At 42.5% G+C, this 23,495-nt stretch overlaps 1 protein-coding gene across 7 annotated transcripts in view; it reads left to right on the forward strand.

Moving 5' to 3' along the window:
• Positions 1-23,495, forward strand: part of Gpatch2l (G-patch domain containing 2 like) — a 51,071-nt gene that overhangs the window by 10,500 nt on the left and 17,076 nt on the right. For 2 of the 7 annotated variants that reach the window (XM_031355694.1, XM_031355697.1), the window contains exons 3-8: positions 5,204-5,268; positions 9,279-9,455; positions 10,296-10,375; positions 14,414-14,481; positions 16,514-16,553; positions 18,270-18,355. In XM_031355694.1, the coding sequence (XP_031211554.1) occupies positions 5,204-5,268; positions 9,279-9,455; positions 10,296-10,375; positions 14,414-14,481; positions 16,514-16,553; positions 18,270-18,355 (516 nt within the window). Of the gene's footprint in view, positions 1-5,203; positions 5,269-9,278; positions 9,456-10,295; positions 10,376-14,413; positions 14,482-14,931; positions 15,072-15,571; positions 15,681-16,513; positions 16,554-16,604; positions 16,660-18,269; positions 18,356-23,495 lie in introns of those variants that run through there. The other 5 variants (XM_031355692.1, XM_031355696.1, XR_004114139.1 and 2 more) reach the window with 4 other exon arrangements.

A 23,495-nucleotide genomic window follows, 5' to 3' on the forward strand; every position in this document is an offset into this window, starting at 1 on the left:
TTTTTAGTTTCCCTTATAAAAGAGAAATATTACAAATAATTTGGGACATGTTCACTAAAAAAAAGAGGCTTTGGGACACATTCTGTAGAGTAAAGGACAGGGAACATTCTTCTCAAAGTTCAGAGGAGAAGCAAATCAGGAAACAAAAAGAACATTCTGATCTAGGACACAGAATTAGAAAGCAACTATTCAGACAAAATCACAGGAAAACTATAAGGAAACATGGAAAACTTCAAAGTCTTCCTAGAACGCAGATAGAAGAGATGTTGGTGAGAGAGGACACCAGATGTGGGGGACAGGGATTAGTGGCACAGTCTGAGCATTCTCCCAAAGAAGATATGAAGGTGTTGGGAAAGGAGTTAGAAGAGACAACTGTTGAGAAAAAAATTCCTCAATTAAAAAAAAAAAATTAAACCTAAAGTTTTCAAGGGAGAACTAATGAAAGCAATCCTATCTTCATACATGTTCTGGCATGTATTTATGTTTTGCATTGGCATTCTGTGGGAACAGGTATGAAGGCAGAATCTAAAAGAAAGAAAAATACCATGGCCTTCATCCCCCGTGATAACTGTGAGGGGCTGTATTTCCTGGCATTCTTTTGGGGAGGAAAGCATTGTCTCTCGTTCTGAATTTTACACATTTTATGTGGAAAGGCAGCAGGAAGTCTCAGAAATGGGGGCTAGAGAGATGACTCAGTGGTTACGAGTGCTGGCTACTCTTCCAGAGACCTAAATTTGATTCCCAGCACTCAGATGGTGGTTCACAACCATTTGTAACTCCAGTTCCATGGGCATCTGACACCTGCTACTGGCCTCTGCAGGCACTAATCACACATAGAGTACACAAACTACATATAAGAAAAACCCATACACATAAAAAAGATTTTTAAAAAGTCTCAGAAATGTAGGCCTCTTAAAAATGAACCCTTATCCACCTAAAGGTGAATTGCTACTAATGTGTAAATATACATTAAAGGGATGGATGGGCTTTTCTGAGCTCAGTGCCAGCCTGGATTAGCTAGCATCCTACCCAATTCTTTAGTCCCTTTCTGTTCACGGTCATGTGGCCTGGAAAGGCTGCTGTCTGCATAAACTCACTACCATCCTAACTCACAGGACTAGTCTGGAATTGGAGGCAGAGCTGTCTCTGAGTGACCTGAGTTCTCTTGTAGGGTTTAGGTTCATGATGACGTGCAGTTTTAGGCAGAAAGCAGGTGGGAAGAAGAGCAGGGGTGTCTCTGGGCAACATAGAGAGGTAGCGGGGTGACATTTTCCTCCCTTTTTTCTCTTAGGTTCTAAAATATTTTAGAGTTTTTGTTAAGTGAATTTTTACTTATTTTTGAATAAATAACCTAAAAAGCTTTAGTTTTTATGATAAGTCATAAATTTCTGTTTTGAATAAATAACCTAAAAAGCTTTAGTTTTTATAATAAGTCATAAATTTCTGTTTAGTTTTAAATATATGAAAGTTATGTGTAAGAGATAAGTTATTTTTAAACTTTTTGGTTAATAAATGAGCAACAAACCTGTGTGCTAACAACAGTTCAGTGTGTATGCATGTGTGGGTGTATGTGTGTATCTTGTATGCATATGTGCACTCAGATGTGCACCCCTGGGTGTAGAGGCCAACGGAGGACATTGAGTGTCTTCCTGTCTGTCTGTCCACCTTAGCCCTTTGACCTCCTATCCACACTGAAACTTTGTGATTTTAGTTAGGCTGTCTGGAGAGCAAGCCCTTGTGGTCTTTCTGCCTCTCTCTTCACCATATATGCCTTCCGAGGACTGTGGTGGTATTCATGCACTCAATAATGAGATCTGGGCTTCTATCTCCAGAACAGGAGAGAGAAGATTGGAGGCATTGCTAAATGACCCTGAGAGGGATACAGAAGTGTCTCCAGTTGAGAGTGACTGCTGATGGTCCTCTGCTGAGATTGGGTTTTCACTTCACTGGCTCAGCTTTATATAATAACATGAGTTTCAAATTGAGAAAACGAAATAAAACCAAACAATTGATTTTTCCTATAGAATAAATATATCACAGATTTAAAACTGAGACCATGTGTTTATTTGAAACGATAACCTTTAATTCTCCCAAAAGTACTTAAAATTCCTTTTCAGAATATGGAAAGAGCAGCATTCAGAGACAAAAGCAGGCCAGTCACTGCTGAGGGTTATAATGCTGGGCTGGCAGTGATTGAGATGGTGGCAGTAGGCAAGCGAGCAAGCGGGCGAGCGAGCAGTATCAGGCAGTTTATTGGGCTCATTCTCGTGATACACGCTTATGTGGATGTGAATCCTGTGCCCAATCATCTGCTCCACTGAGAGAGCCTCTAATTACAAGGAGGCTCTGGTGGAAGCTTGGATGGATGGATGTGGGCTAAAGCAGAGTGCCACTTGCAGAGTGTAGAGTGATAAGTGGGTGCCAGCCACCTCTTAATTCTAATAGAATGTGGGTGGGAGGATCAATCTTTAGAGAGGCTGGCTAAGGTAGCTTTCTTTACACTTGTGTTATTTCATTTGGATGTGCTTCAGTAGGTTTTCCAATAATACTGTAGTAATTAGATAATGCAGTTGGTAGTCCAAAATCCTGGCTCTAATTTTGTGTCTCATTTAAAATGGTGATCATGCTGCTCAATGAAATATAGAAACTTTTTTTTTTTTTTTTTTTAATAGAAAGCATTGTAGAGGAGTATGGGGTCAGTGAGATGGCTCAATAGGTAAAGGTACTTGCTGCTGCACCCGATGACCCGAGTTAGGTCTCTAGGATGCACGTGGTGTAAGGCAAGAACCCACTCCCAGAAGTTGTCCTCTATCATACAAGTATACATACACATATGCACAAATAAGGGTGAATCAGAGAACCCACCTCCAGGTTTGTCTCAGACCACCTCTAAATTTCTTTTTATTCTCGTATGAATCTTTTAGAGACTTTTTAGCTGTTAAGGGGATGCTTTTTCTAGTGTCACAAGGTTAAACTCCAGACCTGCACTATCCCTTATCCGTAGAAGAGTATTTGTCTTTGGGAAGCACTCTCCCAATTATTCATACCTCTCTCCTATTAGCTCGATCAGATGCATTGTTTAAATTGCTGATGAGTGGTCTTGTTGGTTTCAAAGATACCAGCAGTGTCTAGTAAACACTGAACAAATGCTTCCTCAGTGAAACTCTGGGCTAATGCGGAGAGGGTCTCTTCCCTTCGCCTTTCTGTTGGAAGCATCTTTATTCTCTCGTTTTAGGATTGGATGGGGGTGTGTTATGTGCTAGTTATTTGTAAAGATAATATACTCCTCTCCATTGTTTCAAAGCTAGTCTAGGAAGAGTTTGTATGCACAGCATTGGTAGGTTTGGATCTCATAAGCCAGTAAGAATCTGGTGAGCCAAAGTCAGAGGGCATGGAGGCCACCCAAGCCACCACCTCTTTAAGAGATTGGCATTGCATTATTTGTCTTCCTCTGGAGCTTCACAGGACAATCGGGATAGATGCTAGAGAGGTGGGATCAGTTTCTCTGAACAGAAAGGAGAAACAGGTTTTCTCCTTGTCTAGTCAGAAGACTCCTGACAAAATTATAAACACATTTTGAAGGCTTGGGGATGGGAAAGAATGTGCAGGAGCCTGGCATTTCTTGGCTTGTGGTATACAAAGGTGCTAAAAGAAAATAGCTTTTATTGGAAGGTATCAGCCTCAGCTGGATGTCATGGCTCACCTTTAATCAAGCACTAGGGAGGCAGAGGCAGGAGAATCTTTGTGAGTTCAAGGCCAGCCTTGTCTACATAGTGAGTTCCAGGATAGACAGGGCTATGTAGAAAGACCCCGTCTCAATAAAACAAAACAAAAACTATCTGCCAGGCACGTTTATACAGGCAAAACACTCATGCACATAAAATAAAATTAATCTAGTTGTTTATAAGGAATAATCTCTGAGCAAGAAGCAAGTGAGGAGGCTGTAGGGCTGGGCACATTGCCAGCTCACAAAGGGACACACTGCCTTCCTAGCAAGGACACCTTGCAGCTCACTTCCTAGTTCTGATGTGCAGGCTTGCTGCAATGCTCCCACTGTTTTCTTTCTTAGAAAATTGTACTAACAATTTTTTTACATATACTTATTGTTTCACAATACAAATTACACTAAGGGAATACACATGGTTAGAAAATGCCATCAGATAATACACTCATTTCCATGTTGGTAGAATGAGATACTTGTATGGAATAGGTATCCTGTAGGCTTTTTTTAAATTAAGAAAATACATTCCTCCCTTGGTCAGAGTCTTCGAGTCCTGAAGATGATTTCATGACATCATTGTCTTTACAAACTCCATATAGGAAACTCTTAGATAATAAGTTCAGTCCAAGTTCTTTCAAGGATATTCTTTTGAAATGCTGTTGACACAGAATGAGAAAATGTATCATTTTTTTAGGTCAACGGGTCCTCTTTGAGCCTGCCCTTTTAATTTACAATATAAGGAGGGAATAGATTCCGTGTATAAATAATCATAGAGGCATTGTATGTTGTACTGTTACTGGCAACTTGAAATTAATGGAAAGAGATTTGACAGACTTTATATAAACAGCTCCCTTAGCTTTTTAACATTAAAACAATGGGAACATTGGGAACATAGTCATCCCAGAGTAGAACTTTCTCTGTAGTGAGCTAGACAGCCAGTGTCTGAGGACTCTGGGCTGTGCATTCTGTTGTGACTGCTTACCTTTGTGGATGAGTGCATATGGCTGCCTCCAATAACACTTTCTATACATTGAAATTTGAATTTTATGTGGTTTCTACGTGTCAGAAAATACTCATTTTTTAGTTTTTTTCCAATCCACTTAAAACTGTAGAAACCATTTGCCAGCATCTGCACACAGCTCCACAGGTAAGCAGTGTGGCAGAGAACAGTTAGCCCACAGAGTTCTCATGGGTCAGATCAGAACAAGAAGAAAGAAGGAGAACAGGCTAGGGCTGTGGCTCCCTGTGGCTTTTGTAACAGTGGCTTTAAGTATTTTGAAACTAGTTTAATATGTAAGAGTTTTAGCATTCTTCTCTTACCTTCTGAGGGGAGGATGAATAAACTTGTCTTCTGTGTGAAATTTACATGTCACATAGGCTAATGGACTGAAGTGAAGTTACAGAGACAATTGGAATATTTTCATTTGAAAATAGTTTTTGGCTGTAGTTGCTGAGTTCCCTTGTCTTTTTTTGTTTCCCCAGTGAAACCAGCAGTGTATGCAGCAGCAGTGACACGGGGCTCTTCACCAATGATGAAGGACGGCAAGGTAATCTTAAAGTGTTCAAGGGTTATTTTTTTTAAAGACTCTTATTTTTTCATTTTTAAATTATATACTTACCTGTGTGTCTGAGAAAGGATAAGTCCATGTGAGTGGGGGTCCATGTGAGTGGGGTCCATGTGTGAGTGGGGTCCATGTGTGAGTGGGGTCCATGTGTGAGTGGAGTCCATGTGAGTAGAGTCCATGTGAGCGGAGTCCGTGTGAGCGGAGTCCGTGTGAGCGGGGTCCGTGTGAGCGGGGTCCGTGTGAGCGGGGTCCGTGTGAGCGGGGTCCGTGTGAGCGGGGTCCGTGTGAGCGGGGTCCGTGTGAGCGGGGTCCATGTGAGCGGGGTCCATGTGAGCGGGGTCCATATGTGAGTGGGGTCCATGTGAGTGGAGTCCATGTGAGTGAGTCCATGTGAGAGGAGTCACCCACAGAGAGGGTGTCAGATACCCTTGGGGCTGAAGTTACAGGCTGCTGTGTGAGCTGCCTGATGCAGGTGCTGGAATCCAAACTCTGGTCCTTTGGAAGATCACACTTTTAACTGCTTGGCTATTTCTCAAGTTTTCTGGCAAAGTACTCTTGATTCTAGCTTCTGGGACTTTGTCTCAATAATTGATTCCGGTAACTGTGGAGTGATTTATGTAAGGTGTATGAATTTTCACATGGGGAGTTGTGAAAATTTCAGATTTTCTGAGCTGCTAGAAATCAAATACATTTGGAGTTGGTCCCTAGAACCTGTTGATTTTACAAGCCCTTAAAGTGGTTCTTGCATAGTAGATTGTCTCGAGAATCATTGGTCTGTGGATCAGAGCATCAAGGCTGAGCTTGGGAAAGTTTCTTTTAGTTATAACCAATAGTACTCTGATGTGTAATTTTTTTTTTTTTTAGTTTTGTTCTTTGTTTTTTGTTTTTTGTTTTTTTTGAGATTTATTTAATTTTATGAATACACTGTAGCTGTCAGACACACCAGGAGAGGATATCTGATCCCATTACAGATGGTTGTGAGCCACCATGTGGTTGCTAGGAATTAAACTCAGGACCTCTGAGAGAGCAATCAGTGTTCTTAACCTCTGAGCCATCTCTCCAGCCTGATATGTAATTTGGGGGAGGGGCGTGTCAACATATTTGTATTTTTACTGAGAGATAACTTTGTTATTTAAGTTTAAATGCCTGAAGATTATTACTGAGTCATTTGAATAAATCCTGTAGTGTCCTGGGCACTATTTAATAAATGTCTTTAAAAGTCACCATGTATCCCACTTATACATTTTATTTCCCTGAAGAAACCTTGATAGTCTTTATCTGAGTGTGTACATGTACGTGTGTGCAAGTGTGTGCATGTACGTGTGTGAAAGTGTATGCATGTACGTGTGTGAAAGTGTATGCATGTACGTGTGTGAAAGTGTGTGCATGTACATGTGTGAAAGTGTGTGCATGTACATGTGTGAAAGTGTGTGCATGTACGTGTGTGAAAGTGTATGCATGTATGTGTGTGAAAGTGTATGCTTGCGTCTGCACATACACACTCTTGTTCCTTGTTCCTGTTATCTCATGATTTTGTTGTTTTTAGATGCTTTTAAATTTTATGTATATGACTGCTTTGCCTGCATGTATATAATATGTACCATGTGTATGCTTGGTACCCTTGTAGATTAGAAGGTGTTGGATCCCTGGAACTGGAGTTGTATAGATGGTCATGAGTTACCATGTGGGTGCTGGGAGCTGACCTCAGGTCCTATGTACGAGCAACAAGTCCTCCTAACTGCTAAGCAATTTCTCTAACCTCTGCTTTTATAAATTGTTTGTTGTGTTATGTGTTTTTGTGCTCTCCTTTGAAGGATTCCACAGCTTGGAATTATTGTTTTTATAATTTACTTACTTTATTTTTTGTATATGTGTGTTTGTGCCTGAGTGTATGTATGCGCACCATAAGGGTGCATGAACCTGAAGAGGTTGGAAAAGGCATCAGATCCCCTGGTACTAGGGTTATAGGACAGTTGTGAGATACCATGTAGCTGCTGGGAACTGAACCCAGGTACTATGCAAGAGCAGTAAGTAATCCTAACACTGAGTTATCTCTCCAGCCCTTGGAATTATTTATAACCATGGCCCCGTAGATATTGCCTGGAATGTAAGAGCCCCTGTTAAGTTGACAAACTCGGGTAAGTGTAAGCCAGGGTGCACCGAAACCACCAAATTAGACTACTCCACGGGTGGGAGAACTACCTATTGGGGTCACACTGCCAAGGTTGTCTCTAGGATCAGGAGGCAGAGAGAAACAAAATGGCAGAAAAGCATGAAGATTTTGTATGGTAGTCTCACAAAGTCTCAGCAAGAGAGGGTTTTTCTAAGTAGTTCTGGCTGTTCTAGAACTCACAGAGATCTTCCTGCCTCTGCCTCTGCCTCCTGAGTGCTGGGATTAAAGGAGTATGCCACCACAACCAGCTACAAGTCCTTTTAAAAATGTTTATTATTGGATCATGAGTGAATTGTTAAGAACCAAAATTCTGGATTAATTCATTGTCAGAAAACATACCTAATGGGTTTACCCATTGCAGTGCATGTCCTGAGAAATGCTTCTGGATAAGAATGGAGTGGACATGTCAAATTGCATACACTAGCTGTGTCTACCAGTCCCTGTCCCGATGCACCTGTGTCACTGGCTGGTTGTAGAATCGTGTTCTCAGATTGTGCTTTCCACATGCACTCAGATTCATGAGGGAACTTGCTAGTATTTGGTTCAAATCAGAATCAGAAACATTGGTAGCTAGGGCCCAGCGGCCTGTACATCACCTGGCACGTGTCTTCCTTCCTGTCTGTCAACATCCCCTCACTTCCCCCACATTCTGGTTTTAACAAGTCCTTCTGGTGCTTCTGATGCTTGCTGAAGCTTGGGAATCCCTGCTTCTGAGACAGCTGTTTGTAGTGTGTGTTTATAGGGAGACACTGTTATACACCAGAGAGCAGTTTCTTTGGTGTTTGGTGGTATGGCTATTATTTGCAGGATGCAGGTCTTTCTGACCCCTCTTGGAAAGTTGAACATTAATTGTGAGAGTCATTATTATTATGGGTGTCAGTGGGGAGGTGGGATCTGGTATATGTTAGAGGACAAAGGCAGCGTGAACTCTAGATGCTGCTGTAATATTTTAGTGTACTCCTGTAGTCTGGAAAGGGGATGTGTAGCAGACATGGCTTGTTGTTGACTGTACACTGTAGTAGAAACCGAGCCAGTTGGAAGTTAGTTGTAGGTAGTTGGAAGTTTGAACCAAGAGTTTGGATGTATGGGTTAGTTGGGACCTTAATGAACAGAATGGACTCAGGCAAATGGCATAGTTTCTTGAAAAGCCTTAGGGAGTTTTATTGCTTGTTACCGTGGTTGGTTTTTTCCTGGAAGCTTGGATTTCTAGTTCAGAATTGTTTTCTGTCCTATCAGTGAGATACCAAGGCTAAAACAAAGTGTGGGCTTACATTCTTTACTGATCTATTATGATAAAATTGTAAATATATAATATCACCTCCCCCCACCCCCAAAATAATAGCTAATTTTTAGATTGAAGAACATGTATGGCTTTGAACTCTATTTATACTATGGTAATGGTCAGGAATGCAGTTTGTTTCCTTATGGAAAAATACCTTGGGCTTCATTTGTCAGGTTCTGGGTTCAAATTCTGACTTCATTTACTAGTTGAACCACAACTTCCAGGCATTGATTGCCTCACAAAAAGTTGGAGCTGTTGTGTATTTTGGAAGATATAAATTATTTGTGGGTTTTACACATGGATTCTGGAAGCCGTAAGGCTAGATCTTAGATCTTACTATTTAAGTGGTGAAGACAGTCCGCCATCCATGAGGAACGAGGTCGATGCCTCAGTTTTCATCTTGCTGTGTACCAAGAGGGACTGGACAGGCTCTTTTGCACCTAGGCGTACATGAAAGTATCCCAACTATGGTGTTAGAAACCTTCCTGGCATTTGGATTTTATCATGACAGCTCAGGACCCGATCTGTTTGCTTTAGGGGATGATGAACAGAGTGATTGGTTTTATGAAGGAGAATGTGTCCCCGGATTCACTGTCCATAATCTTCTGCCCAAGTGGGCTCCTGATCACTGCACTGAAGTAGAAAGGATGGACTCCGGACTGGATAAACTCTCAGATCCCACATTCCTTTTACCTTCCCGGCCAGCTCAAAGAGGTGAGTTTGGAGAAGATGAAAGCCCAGGTCATGGCTTTATGGTTCCCTGTGGGAAGACTCATCGTGCTTTGCTCAAGCACTTGCATGCCTCTGAATCGTGGAGTTAGCTCAGGGTTCTAGGGGATTCAAGGGTGAGTCTCAAAGTTCAGAGTTCTTCTCCTAAGTCAATCCATATAGGCTCTTGGGACACATCACCAGTGTGTGCAGCATTTAGGAAGCCTGGCATCAGTCACAGCCACATATCATGGTAATGCTGATGCATTACTTTTTGAGTGCTCATTGGAAGCTTGGAAGATTTGGCTCTTACAAGGGACATTCACATGCAAGAAATGATGGTATTTTTAAGTGAATGGTTTAAAAATACTTCTTTAAATGTGATTGTTTTAATGATCCTCTTATTGTATACTTTAACACAAATGCATATCTGCTTTTTTTCAGTTCTAAAGTAGCAGAATGGGGTGGAAAAGGCCCATGACTGGGGACAGAAGTGTGGTGGTACTTCTATTTTAGTTAGCTCCATGCTCATGACCAAGTCCTTAGGTCATGACCTTAGGAATGTCAGAGCCATTGCCTAACATGTGTGAGAAGGAAGAGGACTGGTGTACAGGTTTCTTTAGCTCTGTAAATTTAGGACTCTCAGGAGGTGGCAGTCAACCATTGTCTAGTATGTGCTGGTGCTTAGCATGGCTCACCTGCCATCATACTGCTCAGGACAAAGATAGGGGCACAGTAAATCTTGCAGATAGCCTTGTAAGGATGCTGGGATAAGGGTTCCAGTGTGCTACAACATCTGTACTTATGCATTTTGTGCATTCAATAACTGAGGCCTTCTTTCCACAGGATACCATGGTCGCCTGAATCGGTTGCCAGGAGCTGCAGCTCGGTGCCTCAGGAAGGGGCGGAGAAGGCTGCCTGGGAAGGTGACAGATCTCATGGTTTCTCTGGTGCTGTGGGAAGGTGGTAGTCCCCATGGGATTTGTATGCCCTACTGACAATTGAAGGCATCCCAGGACTCTCTGGAATTTTTGTTTGTTTTTTGAGACAGGATTTCTCTGTATAGCCCTGGCTGTCCCGGAACTCTGTAGACCAGGCTGGCCTCAAACTCAGAAATCCGCCTGCCTCTCCCCCCAAGTGCTGGGATTAAAGGTGTGCACCACCACTTCCAGCAGGATTCTCTGGAGTTAATGAAACCAACTGAAATGTTCTGGGAATTGAGAAGGGATAATGACCATTATGTGGAATTTGAATGGATACAAATGTGAAAGATAAGCACTTTATCGACATAGAAGTTTTGCCCAGGCAAACATTCCCTATAGCCTCCATTGTGTGTAAACCTGTGCTGGCTTGATTTCTCTCTCCTGCACTTGTGACTAAGCCTATGTTACTGTATAAGTTAAAGATCTCTTTTGATTTCTTTACAGTTCTTGAATGTAGGAGTGTGTTTTTATCCTAGGACGACTTTTTATCCTAGAATTGATGTAAAGGGATGCAGCAGTAAATACACAGAAACAAGCAAGCCCTCCCTCACACAAACAACACTAAGCTTACTTTGCAGAAGTTTAGGAGCTCCTTGTAATGTTCTTTTTAAATTGAATTTATATTGTTATTTTTAGTTCTCTTTGAAGTCTACACTGGCCTAGTACTAGCTTTGCGTCTCACTTGCTCTGTTGCCTTCAATTTGAAATTATCCTAACTCCCTGAATCCTAGGGTGATAGGCATGCCCCTAGTGCTTGCCCTAATTTGTATTCTAGCTTGGAGACTGAGAAATAGGCTAAGGCAAAGGTTCCCCATTCAGGAAGGGACACAGTAAGGAAGAGTTTGTCAAGTACTCAGAACGCTTGCTACAAGGTTGTCTGTTTGCCTAGCCATGCATGTGGTTGTCGGTCAGTGTTCTGGCTACTGCCTTGTACTGTAGTCTACCCAGAGGACTATTTCCTGAAGTTTAGGATATGGAAAAAGAAAAGAAAAGAAAAGAAAAGAAAAGAAAAGAAAAGTGAGGTTAATTAATTTGTGTATAAGGCTGGAGAGATGGCTCAGTGGTTAAGAGCACTGACTGTTCTCCCAGAGGTCCTGAGTTCTATTCCCAGCAACCACATGGTGGCTCACAACCATCTGTAATAGGATCAAATGCCCTCTCCTGGTGTGTATGAAGATAGCAACAGTGTATTCATAAGCATAAAATAAATAAATAAATCTTTAAAAAAAATTAATTTGTGTATATTGACTACAGAGGACATCTTGCAGAAGTCTCTTCCACCATGTGGACCCTAGGGATTGAACTCAGGTCATCAGACTTGGCAGCAAGTGCTTTTACCTATTGAGCTACCTCAATAATACCTCAAGCAGATCTTATTTCTTACCTTTGAATTCCGGTCCCAGTCTCTAAATGGAGACACATTTGAGCCTTGAAAGAATCACACAATGTTTCTTTTGGCGTGCTCCATTTACAGACCATAGACCCCTCACTCCCTGGGCTGCGTAGGGAGCTGGCCATGACTGGAGTGCTTCTGTGGAGACAGGGTTCAGGATAGTGGAAGATGCTCAGCAGTGGAGGCCGGTGCGAAGGTTTCACTTGCCCTTCTGTTGAGCAGCAGAGTCATGGTCTCCCTACCATCTGCTGTCTTGCCTTAATAAAGTCAGAGCCTTCTGCTTCCTGGAAGTGAGTTAGCTCATCTTGAAGGATCTCTTCAGTGTGCCTGGGAGGAACCTAGAGTTTATTGGGTGTGCAGCTAATGATCTCAAGTGAATAGGGTGATATGCGCTAGTTTAATTCATCTTCATCACCTTAAAAGGAGATCTGTCATTTCTAGCAGAGGTCACCGCTCCCTCCCCTCCCCGGTCCCTCTCCTCTCTTTCTAAACTGTAATCATAAATAATGAGTTTCATTCACAGCTCCCTGCTAGTGAGCTGCTAATTACGTAAAGTACTGCTTGTAATTTACACAGTAATAAACTGTAAATTTAAATATTACCGCGTTTTAAGTTAATAATTTTTCTGCTTTAATAAATAGCTCATTTTTCATCCATCTTTTCCCTTGGCCCTTCTACCATTCTCTGTCTCTGACCTGGAGCTGTAGCCAGAGGATAAGAAATTAATGTGTATGGACTTTCCACTTAGCTCCACCTCTGTTTAGAATCTGACCTCAAATTAATTTTTCTAAAGCTGGTGCTTCTACTGAAGAGTGTTTCCTACTCTTCGGGTTAATTCATACACATAGTTGAATACAAACAACATCTGCCAAGATACAGATGTGTTTGAGAAATGCTGGCACTCATGCCTGTGACGTGTCCTGTCACCTTAGCACTTACTCTGGTGTGTGACCCTGGACTCTGTGGGCTGCTTTGGCGAATATGTAAATGTGCTACAGTTACAGGAGAGTGCCTTCACTCTTCAGTAGAGATGACTATCTTGCTGGGGCCTTATGGGTATGCTTTCACACTGCAATCCCGAGAGCCCCAAATGTAAGAGTCAGTTTATACAGCCTTCTGCTTTTACTTTGAAATGATGTGCAAGGGAAAGAGCACAGTGATAATCCTTGTGGGTTTTGTTTCTTGTGGTGGTAGGGATTGAATTCAGGGCCTTGTGCATGCTAGGCAAGCATTCCGCCATTGAACTTTGTGTGTCCAGCCAGGCTGATTGTTTTTATAAGTAGCACAGTTCTTTAACACACATATTTAACACAGAGATGATTAGGCTTCACCTGTGGTGGTTGTTGAACCTCAGTCAAATAGTTCATGGAGCTTAGTGAGTTCTTCTTAGTGAGTTGACTTTGGTAACATAGACCTCCATTCTCAGTACTTGGGAATCTAGAGCAGGCTTTGAGGCCAGCTTTACCTACATATTTGAAACCATGTCTCAAAACAACAACAAAGTGAGTCTTCTGGAAAAGTTTTTTTACTTCTTTACACTTTAGTACTGTAGGAGGTATTATATTAGTACTCCTATATTAAAATTATAAACATATGCAAACAATACACAGTATATACACATGTTGAAACATCACTTGGTATTATTTTTATATTTCACTTATATGCCAATCAAAAAATAAACTTATGGTTGGAGAGAAAGCTCAAGCTGGTAAAGCATTTCTGGAGGACTTGAGTTTGTTCCCACCCATGTGAGGGGACAAAGCCTCGGGTGTGGTGGCATGCTTCTAATCCCAGCACTAGGGAGATAGAGACAGGGAGATACCTAAAGCTCACTAGCCAGATAGCCTAGCATGTATGGTAAGCTCTGGCTAAGGTGTGGACAATGCCTGAAGAATGACACCGGAGATGGTCCTCTATACATACACACACTTATGCATGCTGGAGATGGTCCTCTGGCTTCTGTACATACACACACTTATGTATGCTGGGGCTGGTCCTACATTCTGTACATACACATACTTATGCATGCTGGAGATAGTCCTGGATTTTGAACATACACACACTAATGCGTGCTGGAGATGGTCCTGGATTCTATACATATGCACACTAATGCATGCTGGAGATGATCCTGGCTTCTGTACATACACATACTTATGCATGCTGGAGATGGTCCTGGATTCTGAATATACACACACTAATGCATGTTGAAGATGGTCCTCTGGCTTCTGTACATCTACACTTTTACACATGTCTACACACATGTACTGCCCCACATACATACACAAAGCTAATTTTAAAACAGAAGAAACCCCAAGTCCAACAAACAGTATTAACAGTATTTATAACAGCCTTTTTAAAAGCTTTTTTTGTTGTTTTTTTTTGGGGGGGGTCAGCAGAGAATAGCTAGGTAGTATATAATACTTCTAAGGTGGATTCACATAAAAAATAGTTGCTGTTGGTTTTTAAGGTTGCCACAAGCTTGAGGCTGCTTGGCTGGCTTAGCTAGGGAAATTTTGAGCTTGGTGACAACTTGCATTGTCCACATTTGCTTCTGTGGTTAGATAACACTTTTGTTCTTGTCCTCTTAGGAGACCAGCATGAGCAGCCTGGGAACTGAGAGGATCAGCCATACCATCAGTGACCCCCTGCAGACAGAGTAAGTGACGGAGCTCCCACTGGCTGGCCCAGCCTGTTCCTTGGAGTCGGAGGCAGAGATGGCTTTTTATTAGACTTGAGAGCTGAAAGAGGAGGTCATAGAGATTGGTGCTTCCTAGCAGTTAAGATGGCGGAAGTCAGGCTGGCAAGATGGCTCCATGGCTAAAAGTGCCTGCTACCATGTGATGACCAGAGTTCAGTCCCAGAGTCCATGGGGAGAGAAAAGAACCCACTCTACAGGCTTGTCCTCTGACCCCCACAAGTGTGCTATGGCACACACAATAATTAAAAAATAAGATTTTAAGATGACTAATGTCACAAAATTATGACTGTTTTCCTTTTCCCTTCTAGATGAGTGTTATTTTGTTATCTGTTATATTTCTAGGTGTTATATTAGTTAGTGTCCACTACTAAGATGCCATATTTTATTTTATTTTATCTTATTTTACAGCCAGGTTTATTGGGAAGCTGCCTCTGGCAAGTTCACTGGCTCCAAGGATTGAGGCCAGGGGAGTTTCCCTGGGGAGAGAAGAGGGAAGGGGGAGAGAAAAAGAGAAAGGGCATGCGCATAGAGAAGAGAAGAGGAGCAAGATGCCATATTTTAAATGCATTTTTCTCTTTTAAAGTTTTGTTTTAATGGAGTTAAGGGAAGGACTAAGGAGCTGAAAGAGTTTGCAACCCCATAGGAAGAACAACAGTATCAACCAACTAGACCACCCCAGAGCTCCCAGGGAGTAAGCCACCAACCAAGGAGTACACATGGAGAGACCCATGGCTCCAGCTGCATATGTAGCAGAGGATGGCCTTATCTGGCATCAATGGGCGGGGAGACTCTTGTTCCTGTGAAAGCTTGATGCCCCAGTGTAGGGGAATGCTAGGGCGGTGAGGTGGAAGTAGGTGGGTGGGTAAGGGAGCACCCTCATAGAAGCAGAGGGGAGGAGGGTGGGATAGGGGGTTTGCAGAGGGAAAACCAGAAAGGGGGATAACATTTAAAATGTAAATAAATAAAATAACTAATAAAAAATTTAAAAAATCTTTTTGTTTTAAATAGTCATTTAAAACAAAAGCTAATTGTTTCTCTTCTCCTTTAGACCTATTTAAGGAGAAATCTTTTTGTCCATGTTACCATGGTGAATATCATTCAGGAGTCATCTGCCATTCTTGTAAAAGCTTCGTCTCCCAGACAGTCGGCTTTGCTGTGTGGGTTTTGCCTTCCTCCTGGGTCTTGTGTGGCAAAACCTTAAATATTTGTGGAATAAATACATACATATTGGGGCTGGAGAGATGGTTCAGTGAATCAAGCATGAGAAGTTGAGTCTGGATCCCCAACGCCCACATATGAAAGCAGGCAGGTGTGGCAGGCCTTCTCAAGGTCAGCACTTGAAAAGTAGATCCTAGGGCAAGCTCACTAGCAGTGAGCTCAAGGTCAGTGAGAGACAATGGCTCAATAAATGAAATGGAAAATGATCCAGTAAAACATCAGACATCGCTGGGCGGTGGTGGCGCACGCCTTTAATCCCAGCACTTGGGAGGCAGAGGCAGGTGGATTTCTGAGTTCGAGGCCAGCCTGGTCTACAAAGTGAGTTCCAGGACAGCCAGAGCTACACAGAGAAACCCTGTCTCGAAAAAAAAAAAAAAACAAAAACAAAAACAAAAACATCAGACATCAACCTCTGGCCTGCACACACATGTACACCTGTGAACTCATGCACTGCAGACATATACGAATGCCATGTACATGCAAACATGCCCCACATTTGTGTATGGTAAAGCATCTGTATAACTTATTCCTTATATGCTATGGCCAACACCCATGTCTCATGCAGTCTACTTTTGGAGTTTGAGCCCTCTTCTGACCGTACAGCCGAGGCAAGGGCTGTGAGGCTGTAGTCAGGGTTACTTCACCCATGGCCGGTGTCCTCCTCGGGCCTTGTGTCTCTCAGTCCTTCTCCGTCCTTCTCCCCGCTCCTCTTCTTTTTTCACACTTTTCCTAGCACCTCTTATCGTCTTCTTTCCTGTTATTCTCTCTTTAGTTTCTGGTTACCATCAGCTGGGAAAAGAGAACGGAATCAGGTAAGATCACTCTTCGTGGCCATCTTTATCATTCAGTTTCCTTTTATTTAGAAAGAATAAAGCATTGGCTTCTGGTTTTCCTCACATTTCTGCTTGTGCACGTGAGGTGAGTGAGATTTGTGAGAGCTGTGTTCCTCGACTGCCACATGCTCATCTCTTAGGTTCCACTGCAGATGTCAGCTTCTTATTAGTAACACACATTTCAAGGGAAGCCTGGGTTTATTTTGATTTATTAGTCTTTTTTCCCTGGCTCCCCTTTTTGGGGGACCCTGATATATCAGGCTTTTGAATGGTATCCATGATTTAAAAGTGACTCATGGTAGTGGTCATGGTTATGTTTATAGATGTTTGAACCATGTTCAGTTCATGGGTGGGGTTGCTTTACCTTAGTGAAATTGATGGAGACATGGGGGAAAGTTCTTAGGCGAACTTTCTTGGTGGTTGGTCTTTTTTGGCTACTGCTTAGTAGCTTATTATGTTACACGGTTCCACTTGGAAAGTTCACTGTGAAGTTGCTGGTTCACAGTTAACTAGAGCAGTGGAAGATAAAACTAGTGGTGTTTGAGGAGATTTTAGGTCATGCATTTTAAGTTATATATTATACTATACATTAGGAAAGATGCAGTTTCTGTGTTGAGCTTACTTTGTGGGAACAGAACAGAGCTAAGTGTGAGAACTTGGTGTAAAGGAAAGTTCTAGAGAAACAGTAGTACAGGAGGTAGGCAGACAAGGAAAGGCTCCTGAAGATGGCTGGCGGGCACGAGACCTGGGGCTGGTAAGCTAGAGCATGTAAAGGCACTGAGAGACGTGTGGCCGTCACTTGCTCCATGTCTGTGAAATAGAGTGAGGAACATGCACCATGAGTTTCAGCTATTTTCTTAAGTTGCAGAGGGGTGTATACCAGCTTCTTTTCTGTTCTTTAAAAGTCCATTTCAAGTTACCACTCAAGTTCTTTGTCTTAAGTCATCAAGTTGCCCATTTTTCAAAGGAATGCTTATTGTGGGACAAAAGTGCAGTGCTTTGTACACAGTACCCCATTTGATCCTCAGCCTCATTTTGGGTTTGTAGTTTTGGTGCTGAGGATTTCCTGCTAACACACGCACTGAACTCTTCACCCTCTCTCAGTCATCTTTTAAGGTCAGTAGAAGCTGAAATTGCTTTATGGCCTGAAAAACAGTACTCGAGCTAGCCCTACCAGTAACCCTATTATAAGATAGGTAAGATGGCAGTGATCCGTCCTGGAGAGCAGACTAGCAAAGCTCGAGGGTGATGCTGCTCTTAAACCTGAGCAGCTCAGTGGTACACTCAGTTGGGCACTGTAACTCCAGGTGCCTTTTCTTTACACTGTACTTACACTGTGCACTGGAATGTGCTATGCAGTCGTCTCTGAAAAGGTAATTTCATGCTAGCCCTCTTGGGAAAGGGCTGATGCACAGTGGATATTTGCGAGGTGTAGGTTCCTGGACTATCCATTAAGAAGTACTGTGTTTGGACTTGAAGTGATTATTGCATGAAAGTTTTGTTTCACAGGCAGTAGTTGTTTGTCTGTGCTGGGCCATTTTTGGACATAAGGTTAGATATGCAGACCCTTATTGAATGGTATCGATGTTTATGACAGGAGGGTTGGACATTGTTAGAGAAAGCACATAGGCTGCTTTTTGGAATCAGGTCTGTTTGATTTGAGCCTTACTGAAATAATCTCATTCATCCCCACAGTTTAATCCACTCTCTCCTCTTTACTCCCTGGATGTTCTTGCTGATGCTTCTCATCGAAGGTGCTCACCTGCACACTGCTCTGCCAGGTAATTGGCTTCCAATGGCTATTATTTTCTTTTGGAAAATTCTGTGTCCTTTTTCATAACACTTGAGATTATATGGTATATGTGCAAAGGGTCCAATTTGATCCTTATGATAATCTCCAGAGGTGAGTTGGAGTTTCACAGATGCAGAAACGGGCTGAGGCCTGAGGAAGTTTTCCTATGATTGCATGCTTCTGTGATTCAGTCTGAACTGTGGCCTATATCTTCTGGCTCACATTTCATATTATTTCTGCTGCTAAAAGCCCATCCTCAGAGAACATTATTAATGCCTCTTGCCCTGACCTGCAAAGCCCTGCATAATCTGATTTCTGCCAACATGGCCACCTTCCTTTCATACAGTCCTGCTTCTCTCTGAGTGGAAAGATTAGACAGTACCAGGGAGCTCCATTTTCTTATAAAATGGCAACCCTTTCTGCCTTGGACCTTTACTCTCACTTCCTTTGCCTGGAAAGCTCTTTGAGCCCCTGGATACCTAGGGGCCATCGGCAGCACCATCTGGTTATTGTATCTGTTTTCATGAGTGCTTTCCTTGTCTGTAATGACTTTGTATACTAGTTTATTTAAAATTCTAGCCCTATGCCATTGGCTTTCTCATTGTGATGCAGAGACCTTGTCTTATTTGCCGATAAATCCCAGCACATGGGTCTGGCACTTGTTAGACATTTTGTTTGTCACGTCATTACGGATTCTCTTAATTCAGGTGACATGGAAGTTTGATGATGGCATTTCTTAGCAGAGTTGTTGTGTGTAGAGCAGCTAACAGTTTAGACCAAAGAACTCTTGCTTTATTTTTGGTAGCATAAAGGATTTCTTTTCCAAGGGTCTGATGCTTTTTGTGTTGTTGTTTTGTTTTGGTTGGTTGGTTTTGTTTGTTTGTTTGTTTGTTTGTTTGAGACAGGTTCTCACTCATATGTAACCCAGGGTATCTTGCAGCTATATAAAACAGGCTGGCTTTGAACTCACAGAGATCTACCTGCCTCTGCCTCACAAATGCCTGTCTTCTGATGTGTGTTTTGTTTTTTGTTTTTAATTAGTCAGCTCTTAAGTAAATGTGCTCAGACTTGTCCTATAGACTACACAGAGAAGTTAACTATTCTTTGGACGTAGCTCCATAGGGTTTGGATGGTGAGCCATAGTTCATAACCTGCTGCTAGATCTTTCCAAGAAGTATTTTAATAAGGAAAGTCTTTGGAGAAGAAAGGCCATTGTAAATAGTGTTGCTACAAATGTGGAATAGTGGGGTGATACAAACTTCTCCCATAGGCCTTTCTTTCAGTGTCAGGCTGCTTGATTATCATTCATTCATTCACCATTTGCTGACGCCCTATTATGTGCTAGGGTCTTTGTCTAGAATTGAAGTTCTAATGAAAAAATCAGGTATGGAAACTGATGGCTATAAAAGTTTGCACATAAAAGCTATGAAACACATAGGCATGGCTCCTAATGCAGGCCCATGGGAAGTTTTCTAGATTTTATTCCAAAGAAGAGCACACCTCTGTATTTTGTCTTGATACTAGAGCAGTGGTTGTGTGTGTTCTTTGGGACAACCAGCTGAGTGGCACCTCACAAATCTAGCACACAGAGGATTACTCCACCCTCCTTCCTCACATCACTACCTGGGCTGCTCTAAGAGGAGCATTGGCACTTTTCTCCTCCATTAGAAGCCTCACCCGTGGCCAGGACCCAGAGCTGGAATACTGATCCTTTGTGTATCCTGTAACATCATCATTATTGCTCTTAACTGATGATGTGTGAGGCTAGCCTTGGAAACATTAAGTAGTCTCAGCCAAGCTTCTAGCACACACAGCTGAGGGGCGTGCTGCTGTTGCTTTGAGCTCTTGCTAGAAGCAAGGAGAGAGAATGGAGATGATCAACGGCTGTCTTTGTTTTACCTTTAGGTAACAGTCCAGATTAGTAGGCTGCATACATGCTCTTTGAGTTTGGGGAAGAAAAAGTTTGAATTAACATATATTACCTTATCCTTACATTTTTCTTTGTTTTAAGTTATATGTGTGTTTGTCCTAAAACCACATGTGCTGCTCTGTGAGCATGATCAGCACAGGTGTATGAAGTGAAGGTTTCAGCAAACAGGAGTGAGAAGCACTGAGGTCTTGGGAATAGTGCTCAGCACCTTCATAGTGATGAGGTCCCATGCAGCACCGTGTCACTGCAGCAGGACCTGTCTAACTCCAGCTCGGAAGATGGGCTTGGAACCACACCGTGGGTTTTAGGAAGAGAGGACAGTTTAGCAGCAGCCTGGCATCAGGGACAGGGTGTAGAGGAGCGGGATGCTAGAGAAGAGGCAGCTGAGTGACTAAGGAGTGTTTCGAGTGGAGAGTTTATCTCTTCCTTGTCCCATTTTATTTGTAGTAGGAAGAGATTTCTTTCGAAGCATCTGGGCAGCATTGGGAATTTTACACCCATCATTAGAACGATTTGTGCGCGTGTGTGGTGACTGTGTTATCATTAGTGGTATAATTTTATTTTGCAAAGAGAGAAGTGTTTCCTGTTTTATCGCAGCTTTCCCTGAGGAGGGCTGCTGTATTAATTTGCTGTATTGCCTCCTGGCTGTTCCCAGGCTCTTTTTCCTCTTCATCATGGAATTTTTAATGGCCCTCGTGCCTCTTGGGAAGCATGTGAGGAAGAGTTCCTCGGGGAGTGCTTCCCCTTTTTCACATGCCTATAATTACTCTCCTTTAAGAGCACAAAGAGTGTGATAATCATGCCTGGGCTCTGAAGGTTCCCTCCTGTCAGGGATCTGAGCTGAGCTACCTCCTTGCTGGACACTGCCAGTTGCACTCAGCTCGACTTCAGCATCTGAACATGGCCACCTCAAAGCCACATACAGCCTGAGATTTCAGAATAAACTGAGGCCACTGGGGTGTGGTGAGCGACCTCAAGTACTGTAGTTTAGCATTTCACTATAATCAAATAACTAACGGGACCCAGTTCAAGGTAACGCTGTGTGGATGTGTCATGTGCTGGGTGTAGGGGGCGAGATGAAGACTTGCGGTTGTTAGGCCATTCAGTAAGTTTGGAGGTTCACTCTAAAAATACTTAAGTTTGATGATAGTTTTCAACCTTGACTCTACTGAGGAGTCATTTGAAAAGCCTTAAAAAATTCATTCATGGGCAATAAGGCAGATGGCTTAATTGGTAAGGACTTGTACAAACACTAGGACCTGAGTTTGATCCCTAGCACCCATTTTTTTTAAAAAGTAGGGTGCCACGGTGTGGATCTGTAATCTTAACACTGGGCAAGCAGAGTCAAGAGAATCCCTGGGGTTTGCTGGCCAGCTACTCTAGCCAAATCAGTGAGCTCCTAGTTGGAAAATGATTGAGGAAGACACCTAATACCAACCTCTGGTCTCCACGCTCATATATCTGCACTGTATGCAAACACACACACACACACACACACACACACACACACGAACATAAACTAAAAGCAACAGCAATGACCATCCATGCTGAGCCTGACCTTCTGGGGCAAGGCCCAGGCTTTGACAGGTGACCTTACAGCTTCTGAGGTGACTGCTAGACACCCGGGGTTAAGGACTGTTGCCCTTAGAGTAATGACTTCCTGGCTGGTCCTTATCAGGAACACCTATTCTGTAACTGGTGCAGATTCCATGCTTTGGTATTGTGAGCTCCGTTCTTCCTGGAGACAGACCACTGGGATCCCTTTAGCTTGAGAGAAGCCATTCCAGGTGAAGAAGAGTGTGTGACACATAGTTGATGAATGAGAGCATGCAGAGTTTAGTTGGGACCAGGGGTGCATGAACACTTGGTGGATGTCTTCATAAAGCTTTATATAGCTCTTTTAGTTTAGTTTTGTTTGCTAGCATTGGCATTTGCTGTTGAAGTAGTAAGGTGCAGGCTAAGAATTGCTGCTACTCAAACAGCAGATGGGGTGGTTGGGCTCTGCTAGAGGCTGTGTGCTATTGTAGACAAATGAGACCAGAGCTGTAGGCAACTTTCCCCCTAATGAGATTGGCTAAAGAAAAACCTTAACGTTATTACCTACAGAAAACAAGAGGAGATTACCAATTGCTACATCTCTCTGGTACATACTAGTGCCCACATATTTGAATGCTTTATGGATTTTTAGTTTTTTTCTGATTCCTGTGACCTTTCGTCTGTTTTGGGTGGTGATTCGGAAATGCATCCATTTCCAGTTAGTCTCTAAGTTCCTCAATAGGGAAACACTTGTTCTAGTGTCCATGTGTGTGTCTCCCTGCCCCCATGTATGCACCAGATAGGCCAGTTTCCTTGTAAATAATTTTTTCACTTGTGAAGTCTTATTTCTACTCGATTAAGAATGGGAGATTCCCAGGCATGTATTCATAGAATATACATGAATTTTCATGAGAGAACAGAAGTCTCATAGCATCTCCTGTTGCTCATGAGATGTTGGGCAGAAAAATAACATTAAGAACATGGGTGTTAATATATGGCATACTCACTCAGGTGAGAATGTCGGGTTTACCTAGGCAAGCACTTAACCTCCTTGTTCCTCAGTTTCTACATGTTTAAAGTAGAACTTTTCTTCCAGGACTAGTAGGGATCAAAATAAAATGATGTATGTAAATATTCAGTAGCCTGACACCCACCATTATTTTTGAGTTACTTCCTTATCCTGTCCTTACGATGGTTTCAATTTTTAGACCTTTGAGCTGGCTCCAGACCTCTTCGCTAGTAAGATGCTGTGCAGATTCCTGAGGACTTTAAATGGCCTCAAATTGACTCTTAAGAAGAAACATTTGGACAGAGACAGAGAGAGATAGAAAGAGAGAGATACTGAGAGAGAAAGAGAGTTAGAGAGAGAGAGAGAAAGAGAGAGAGAGACCGAGAGAGACCGAGAGAGACCTTCCTGCCCATTAGAGAGTTGAAATATGATGGGCCTAGCTCATTGTAATTCATTTTATCTGTTCATAAGCCTTACAATCTGCATATCAGAGTTGTGTGCCCAGCTGGCTCTACCACTTGACAAGGAGTTTCAAAGAGCAAGAAGAAGACTCAATTCATGCTATTAATTTTGACCTTTGGAGCCATAATAAACAGCCTCAGGTTTTACCCCAGGGCTTGGGGGAAGGAACCTTTTATTAGTCCTCTGTCTGTG

The sequence above is a fragment of the Mastomys coucha genome, unplaced genomic scaffold (genome assembly GCF_008632895.1).
Source record: "Mastomys coucha isolate ucsf_1 unplaced genomic scaffold, UCSF_Mcou_1 pScaffold6, whole genome shotgun sequence".
Lineage (NCBI taxonomy): Eukaryota > Metazoa > Chordata > Mammalia > Rodentia > Muridae > Mastomys > Mastomys coucha.